The 9180-nt window shown below is 39.2% G+C and overlaps 1 protein-coding gene across 2 annotated transcripts; it reads right to left on the bottom strand.

Annotated features, from left to right (window-relative positions):
• Positions 1 to 669: 669 nt before the first annotated feature.
• Gpr65 (G protein-coupled receptor 65) lies at positions 670 to 7700 on the bottom strand. 2 transcript variants are annotated; one of them, XM_037210764.1, is made up of 3 exons: positions 7612 to 7682; positions 5986 to 6021; positions 670 to 2696 (listed from the first exon to the last, which is right to left on the bottom strand). In XM_037210764.1, exon 3 carries the CDS (start codon positions 2231 to 2233, stop codon positions 1220 to 1222), a length of 1014 nt encoding a protein of 337 aa, XP_037066659.1. In that variant the 5' UTR covers positions 2234 to 2696; positions 5986 to 6021; positions 7612 to 7682; the 3' UTR covers positions 670 to 1219. The 2 variants fall into 2 exon arrangements, with proteins under 2 accessions (XP_037066659.1, XP_028733584.1); XM_028877751.2 differs by lacking the exon at positions 5986 to 6021 and having other exon boundaries at positions 7612 to 7700.
• Between the last annotated feature and the right edge of the window lie 1480 nt (positions 7701 to 9180).

Raw genomic sequence — 9180 nt, 5'->3', positions numbered from 1 at the left:
AATAACTTACCGAGAATTAACCAAGCAGCTCAAATGATTTTAGCTACTCTTCTTTTGAATACTGTATCTTTAGTCTTTAAGCATATATGTGTCTTGGAGTGCAGACAGAATGTATTAACTCTATGAAAGCATTTTGAGCAGAAAAATGCAATGAACAGTGCCTGGGTATATGGCACAAAGGCAATGTAGCTTTCTACTGTGCGCACACATCATCATGGGAGATCAGTGGGAAACTACTGCCATATATGCTCACATCCTGCTGTGAGCACAGTGGTTCTCGTGATGATCAAGCTTTTGTTTCATGATGCATAGCTCCAAAGTGGTGTCAGGACACTTTCTAACTGATCATTTCTGCATGAGGAGGAAGAATATATAGGAAAGAGAAGAGCAAAGGGAAAAGTAGGGTAGAAAAAAAAACCTTCAAAAATTCTTTGGTTAAAACAAATGCCCAATATTAGTGCCCAGCTAACACTAGGCAGGGTAAATTCCACAATGACGATTTGAAAGGATATACCATATCAAGATTCTTTACATATTCTAAGTCAAAAGGAAAGCCTATGGGTGGGTGAAAGATTACCTATAAATATCTGTCTGGATGGAAACTTACATCAGTTCTAACTATCATGTATTCAGTTATAAATGTAAAGACACCAAGACCAAAATACAAAGTCCATTTTCTTTTACTTCATTTAACTTGGTGACTAGGTTCCCCAATCGATGTAAACTTCATGAAGTTTCATGAGAACATTTCTTTCACAACCCCAGTACTTAGGGGGAAATCCCAGTACATGGAATGGCTTCAATATTGTTAATGAATGGATTAGAAATAGTATTTAGTAGCTGCATTTGTTAGAGACAAGTTTATAGCGATGAGAGAACTGGTGGTCGACGGTCTGAAAATCCAAAGACAACAACCAAACCATGACCATCAGACATAATGGCCACTGATTTAAAGACTAACACTCCTACATGCCTCTTAGGGGTTATAGACAAAGAATTTCTACCAACAAGGATGACCCCAAGTCATTATAAAATAATACATCTTCATACCTTATTTTATGAAAATCAATGTAGGTAGTTGTACAATGTACCTTTAAAATATATCCACTGGGGTAGGATAAAGTATTCACTCAGAATGCTTGGCCCTCCTATGCCAGATTTCCTTTGAAAATATAATTTTTATTATATAATACCATGTAATTTAACCTGCCTCTATCTTCTACTCTATAATCTGTAATTCTATGGTATCTCTTGTGGACACAGAAAGTATGTTCCTTTTTTGTCCTTGTGATCTATTGTGTTTCCTAGTACACAATTTTAATATGTTCCACATATCAGCTCTCCCTGTCTCAGTCACAAAACAGTACAGAATTGGATCAGCGACACAGTTTAGACTCGTCAGTGCCACTGTGATTCTGTACACCGTAAAAGTCTGCTTTCCAGACTTGTCATTGAAGTTCATATTGCGCTCCAAGATGCAGCGGATGAGCACCATCACGTGGAAGGGGGTAAAGCATAGGACGAAAGTCAACGTGATGCTAGCCAGCAACTTTATGATCCTTCTCTTCTCGCTGTTTTCTGTGGCTTGGTTGTGCCGCACAGCTTGGTATACTTTATGGTTGCAGATCATGATGGTGATCAAAGGCACTGCGTAGCCCAGGCACGTCCGAAACAGGTTGAGGTTGATCTGCCAGTTCTCCAGAGGGTATTTGTCATAACACAGAGTGAAGTTAGACTTCTCCGAATCACAGTATTCAACACTTGTTTCATCTTCCCAGAGAAGCATAGAGTTAAAGAAGGACTCTAGTATCCAGATAGACAGGCTGGTCATGAACGCAAATCTTCTCGTCCTTAGAAAAGAAAACTTCAACGGGTAGACGACGGCTAAATAGCGGTCCAGGGCAATGCAGGTGAGGAATGCCGTGCTGCTGTAAAAGTTCATGTACGTGAAGAAAACGCTGCCTTTGCACAAGGCGGGAGAGAAGGTCCAGTTGTCTTTATTCCAAGTGTAATTGATCCACAGGGGCAGAGTCAGTGCATACAGCAGATCTGACAGTGACAAACTGAAGAGGTAAATTCCTAGCTCGTTTTCTTTCTTTGCTTGCAGAAAGGATACACATAACGACCCAACATTGGCGGGGACGCTGACTATAAATACAAATATGTAGACCACTGGGAACAAGTAGTGATCTAGATCATGCTGTTCTTCAACACACGTGCTGTTCATTGTCATTTTTTTATAGTGGTAATTACATTACTTCTTGGGCTGTAAACATGAAAAGAAGCCTTGCCTTGTTTAAGTTTTCAATGTTAAAGTCTTTTATTTATTTATTTATTTATTTGGCTAGGAGTTTGTTGTTGTTGTTGTTTTTTGTTTCTTTTAGATTGTCCTTGGTTTTTGAAGTTCTAATCAACTCATTAATGCATTTAGAGAGCAGTTATAGATGAAGTTTTTACATGGACTCTCACCACTAGAAGTCAGAATCCAGGCTCCTGGAGGTGACTGAAAGCATTGAACTGAATTTAACCATCAGGAGTCTTCGTGCTCAATATCATGGGCTGTTTAGTTTTCTTGAAAGGTCAAAGCCTCTCAGTTTGTCCTTTTGAATCTCACAGGAGATTGGAGATTGGTGCAAATACGAGTACACAGGTTTTATTTTCATATACTTTGGCATCCTCTTAAAAGTGTCCTGTTTCTGTAATGAAAGATGAACTAAAATAGGTTAGATGTTTATAAGATATATAACATCATCACTAACATGATTTTGAAGCAGCCATCTTTCATTTATTGAAGATATCAAATATTTTAAATGACAAAAATAGTATTTAATAAAACAATGAACTTTAGTAAATAAAATCAAACTGAGACATATTGCCTATTTGAAATAAGAATTGCTCAAAGGATGCTAGCTTATAGAGAACTATATTTCTCACAAGATAATGCCTAACAACCATAACCAAAGTTTGTTAAACCATTAAAGCCATTTGGTGGCTAAAAATTGAAAAGTCAGCTATTTGATTGTGATAAGAAATGTGCTACTTTATTGTATTGCTTTGAAGTGTACGTAAACTACATGGTCACGTGATTTGTAAGTTTCAACTTAATATACAATATCAGTATAAGGCACTTCAAAATCACATTATTAAGACAATATTTCCATAACAAATGATAAAGTGGAATTTAAAATATAGCTTATTGAACTTTAATATACAGTTAGACAGCCTTCCCTCCCTCTAGTTTGTTTTTTGTTTTTCATGGGATGTAGCTCACTGTGTCTCACTTATATTCCATAACTGAGGAGACAGAACCACCTCCATTCTGGGAAAACATTGTGATTATCAACTTCTACCCTCAGAGCTATCCAGCTGTGAGATTTGTTCCTTTGTATAGTGATGATGTCGTAGAGAAGTGCTCCCAGTTCCTTTGCTGGTGGGAGCACTTGGTATATTGGATGGTTTACATGACGGTTTGCAGTAAGAATATTCCAGCCACCAGTGCCATTCTCTTGCCAAGTATAGATGAGTTCTAGGCACAAAAGGATCTGCTACCACAAGGCACGATTCTGGTACAGAAATAAAGCACATCCAGGATGTGTCTCACTCTTAAATGGGAAAAGTAAAACTCCCAAGACCTTCTGGTTTTTATCACACCTAAAGATATGAATAAAACATGCAGAGCAGCCTGTTAAAGCAATAGCAAAATATTTGTGATGGAAAACCGAAAGCAGAGCTGAGGGGAAGAGGGTGAACAAGAAACTGTTGCTATGCTGGAGGTGGATGTGGGTGGAAGAGGCAACTGGAGCCCCTGGATCAGAGAAAGGAGGCAAAAATTCATACCATGAAGGCAGAAAGGGCTCCATTGCCATCACACACACTGAGACCTAAGAGGCTCTGGCTACTGGGAGAGGACAAACCAGAAAAGAAAAGAGACTAACAGGTCCCAGAGACATTTGCAGACAACAGAGAAAAGCTGGCAGTTTCCTTCCTCTGGTTTGGTTTATGTGAGGAGCTAAAGAAAACAATCTTCTTCTGGGTGTTCATAGTATATAGCAGATCCTCACTTGGAAAGGATCTGAGTCTGCACCGTTAGCTTAGTTCATGTGACCTACTTACATGGCTCAATTTCATTAGCCACTAGGGAAATACGGGTTGACATGAGACACCACTCAGTGAGACACCACTAACACACTTCACCAGAATAACATGCAAGGCAGAAAATACCAAGTGCCAGTGGTGATGTAGAGTACCTGAGTTCATACATCCCCTAGGCTGGAAAACTTTAATATGTAACATGAGTTGGCAATGTTGTTGCTAAATGAATACACACACCTTCGCTAAGCAGCAAGCACTAAGATCATAATGTTTGCAGGAGCACTGTTTGCAATATACACTAACTAGAATACCCATTAGCAGTAGACTAGATACCGCAAGTAATATATCATCATCATCATCATCAACAACAACATCTATACATTAATGATGTTTCCATTTTGTCCTACATGAAATAATAAGGTGAGGCTTAATAACATGATGCTGGTGGACAAGAACAACACAATGGAGGACATGTCTGATTATCTGATAAAAGCCAGCCGAAGGCCGGGCGGTGGTGGCGCACGCCTTTAATCCCAGCACTCGGGAGGCAGAGGCAGGTGGATCTCTGTGAGTTCGAGGCCAGCCTGGTCTACAAAGTGAGTTCCAGGAAAGGCACAAAGCTACACAGAGAAACCCTGTCTCGAAAAACAAAACAAAACAAAACAAAAAAGCAAAAACAAAACAAAAAAAAAAAATTAAAAAGCCAGCCGAAGTTAACCTATGCTGGTAAGAGTCAGGACAGTGGTTGCCTGTGGCAGGGTCAGGTAAAGCTGAAAGAGGATGGGAAGAGACTTCTGAGAATTTGATAGTATTCTGTTTCTTGATATGTGTACTGGTTGACTGAGCATTACTAGTTAGTAAAATTGTCAAGCTGTACACTTGATTTGAAGATGTTCGGTTTGTAAAAATTGATTGAGCTGTATGCTTAGGATATATGCATCTGTCTGTACGAATATAATATTCTCAATAAAAGGTGTAACAGTGGAATCAAACTGCTGTGGCGATTGGGGATAAAAAGCATCTTTACAACGTTTTTCACATGGAAATGATCCATATAAGCCTTCCTGAGAAATCAATTGACTTCTTTTTTCTTACATGAAAATTGATAAAAATCAATAAAAAAATAATTTAAACAGTCATGGAAAGATTCACAGAAGGTAAGGGTTTACTAAACAAAAAGTAAGTTCTAGATGCCTAGAAGAAATTAACAAATACACATGTAACACAAAATATGTTTTTAATCAGTTTAAAGAAACAAAAGATGGAATCGGAACACATGATGAATGAAAAGAAAGAAAAATAGCAACTGAGGATGATAGCTCACTCCATAATTTCAGTGTTTGGGAAGCTGTGACTTGGGTGATGATTGTGAATTTACAAGCAGCTTGAGTTATAGAATGAAACTCTGACTCAAAAAAGGAAGAAAGAAGAATGGAGGAGAGAGAGAATGTTAAAAATCAAATAGCCAGATTTTCTTTTAAAATTAGAATAGATTTTATTGAAATAAAAATGTAACAGTGGAAATTACTTAGAAGAGAACAATAGTACATAAAACTAAAGAAATCAGACAAAAATTATCAGTGTAAAAGAAACTGGAAAAGAGCAAAGATCCACGGAGAGTAAACTGAAAAGATCAGTACATATGTAACTCGAGATCCAGAAAGGAAGAAAAGGGAGATCAGTGAAAAGCAATGTTCACAAATATAACCGCTGATTGATTTCTAGAATTAACGACGGGTACGAATTTCCCTGACCTGTGAAGCTTAGTAAGAAGTGTTAGATGGAACAAAGTGGAACATCGATACTTAGACACACTGTGATCAAACTGAAGAGACCAAGTCTGAGGGGGAGAAAAGAGCCAGAGAAGGGAGATGGCTTATGTACAAAGGTTACCTTTCAGACTGACAGATGACTTATCAGCAGCAATCCCTGAAACCAGATGAAATATCCATGTTTCTATATTCCAAGAAAATGGATGCCATCCTATAATTATATTCCCAATGAATTAAATTGCAAGAGCTGGAGCAAAACCTAGACATTTGCGGGTAACTACCGCTTGGAAAATTTACTCCTCACTTCTTGAAGAACTCTTGAAAAGCTCTTGGTGAAGACAGAAAATGGTGCTCTATGATTTGAACCACATGAAGGACCGCATAGCTTGCTAAGGATGGGCTCTCATGAATGTCAGCATCACACCCTTGGGTAGGCTTACACATCTGAGGGAAAACACCTAAACTATAAAAGTCTCCTCTCTTGAGACCACAACCAAGGATAGAAGGTGGGGGGGGGGCGCTCTTTTTTGTGTTACTAAATATATGTTTTTCTCTACAAAAGCATAAGAAAATTATTTTAGGGAGGTTTTAGAGTTCTCAACAGAATGAATTTCTTTAGCTATAAAAGTACTTCCTGCCTTGCTGGGAGCAACCACTAGCCGGGATGGCTTGATGAAGCAGATAGTATCTTGTCTGTTGAATAACAGAGGCAGCAGAAGCTTGTGGTTGCCTTTTTAAAGGTTCTGAAAGCTCAAAGAACTGTGGGTCTTCCAAGTTGGTTTCCTCCCACATAAGTTAGTGCTCATGCCGTTGGGTTGCCTGTGAGGCCAAGAACCTAGCACATAGAAAGCTTTCACCATCTGTTAATGTCAGCAATGAACTGCTCTCCCTCCTGCTGCAAGAACATCACCGGGTAGCCTAGGGACCTGGTGCGAACCATGCCAAGCATTGAAGACAGCCCTTGCTCATTCAATGGAAATGCGTCTACAAATCAATGGGGTAAACAAAACACATTCTTTCTCTATCTTTCCAAATATTATTTAGGCTGCTTTAATGAAATTTTGAGGAAATCATTTTTTGCCACCCTCACTGAAAAGATGGGTGATCTAATTTTAAACTTTGTGAAGTGTCCGCAAGGCAATCTACAGCACAGCTCTAAAAGTAATATAAGTAACCTATGACAATAGCTAAAAGCAAACTGTTCTCATATCACACTACAGAGACACTTGCTTTCGCCTGTAAGCGGGCTTGCTACTAATGGGTCTCCACACGTCTCTGGCACTATGAGACATAATTAACAACTAGTTACCACTGACGTTTATTGACACTGGAAACAATAAATTTCTAACCTCACATGATTTCTGATGAATCTAAAGCGATTCCTGGAGCATTGTACTGGTGAGGAACTAGTAGCAGGCAGCGATACCATCCAGGCTGGCAGAGACTCTTCCTAAACCATCAGTTTCGCAATACGCTGTGTCCCGAAGAGAAAGCTGAGCACACACACTCTCCTTTGCTATACCCATCTCTTCACCTGACTAGTTCTAAGTTTGAGTTCTGATATCCTCTTACCACCACTCAAAGTAGAGGAAACCGTGTGTCTTCCTCATTTCCACCTTGCTTACAAAACCTGGTCTTACACTCACAAAACCCAAACCAGATGAAATGTTACAAACACTGCTGATCATTATGCCAAAGTCCTCTCTCTACTTTGAACTCTTGTTCTGATCTTGACTCTCATACTCACCCATTTCGGGAGTGATGCTGCCCTCGACGGAGGAGGCTGGCAAATCTGCTTGTATCAAGAAGAGAAACCAGTAGTGTTGCGGGGACAGGAAATTGCCCTTGTATTTTGTCATAAACCAATGAGGAAGCAGCTGCTTAATGAGAAGGCTTACATTATCTGAGTCCAAACAAAAGGATCCCTTCAGTACTCTAAATGATGTTTGGATCATTTATTGTGGTGTAATTTTCTTAACTCATTTTTTCTTTGTACCTTAATTATACATGTATAGTTACATGTGTGCCTTTTTCTTTTCCTGTATATGTGCGTGTGTGTGAGTGGTGTGCGCACACGTGTGCGCAGTGCAGGTGTGTCACCTGTGTCCATACTTTTGGAAGCCAGAGATGGGTGTCAAGTGTCCTGCTTTGTTTTTCTCTCTTCCCTGTTCCTTTGAGACAGGGTCTCTTGCTGACCCTGGAAGTAGATCAGTGGCTAGCAAGCTCCAGCAATCCTCCTGCCTCAGCTCGCCCCACTCTGTTGGTATTACAGGCATGCACATAGCTATTCGACACAGCACTGAGATCCCAACTCAGGTCCTCATGCTGTGCAGCAAGCACTCTCACCTACCGATTCATCTTTACAGACTCTGATAGTTACGCTGTACTCAGTATGATAGGTGACAACTATTTAGTCCATTCATTTATTTGTCCTGCCAACACATCTATCCATTATATTCCTACTGTACAGTGACTGTGGGGGCATCTACACAGGCCCTGACTATCACCTAGAAAGGAGCATCCTGCCATGAAAGAGAGGACCACACATTACAACATGGATGCAACAGAAGCATAGATAAGCACTTCTAGATAGGCTTGCATAAGGTAGTGTGAGTCATTTGGATATGTGAGAATGGAGAGGATACTGTGGACCAATTTGGGGTGATTTGGTTCATGGGAAAAAAAAAAAACCCAGAGGTAATAGAGTGGTTGTGGTGAATACTGTGGCTTAATGGCAAAAATGGGTGGGGATATGAGTAGGTCAAGATAGCTACCTTTGTGAAATCCTCTTCCTTCCAGGGGACAAATAGGGTTAGATGTGTGGTATTTGATTATGGAAACATTTTCTCTTCTAGCAGCCCTCTGAGAATAGAAAACAGTGATTGCTAAAAGCAACTGATGTGATTGGCCAGGCAAATAGATACTCATGAAATTTGAAAATTTGTTTGTGAGTGATATAGATGATTATTTTTTTTAAAGGCTAATGCAGTACTTTAACAAGGTGAATCTGTAAGTGGTTTAACAGGAAATGAAATTAGTTTCTAGAACATCCTACATTGGAGAAAAGAAAAGTTAGACATAATTGTTAAGCTGTATCCCAATAAACTTTGATTAGAAACGATGGCAAGAATACTATTTTTTAAGTATGAAATTAATTTAGAATGGAAAATTCTAACTTATTTTTAGGCTCTTGTCAGGATATGCCAAGTCTGTGTTGGTAGATGGAAAAATGTGATCTTGTGATACACCTGAGAATTTTCATCTCGAGTTACCTAGGGTATATCAGGAATGTGAAGGCTTTTGAAAGTTTCTTCAT

This window comes from Peromyscus leucopus, chromosome 14 (assembly GCF_004664715.2).
Source record: "Peromyscus leucopus breed LL Stock chromosome 14, UCI_PerLeu_2.1, whole genome shotgun sequence".
Lineage (NCBI taxonomy): Eukaryota > Metazoa > Chordata > Mammalia > Rodentia > Cricetidae > Peromyscus > Peromyscus leucopus.
Note: the sequence above shows the minus strand (reverse complement) of the source record. Positions and strands in the feature narration are given on the sequence as shown.

What these genes read in the sequence shown, in the direction of transcription:
- Gpr65 (XM_028877751.2), bottom strand. Translation starts at nt 2,233, where the DNA reads ATGACAATGAACAGCACGTGTGTTGAAGAACAGCATGATCTAGATCAC.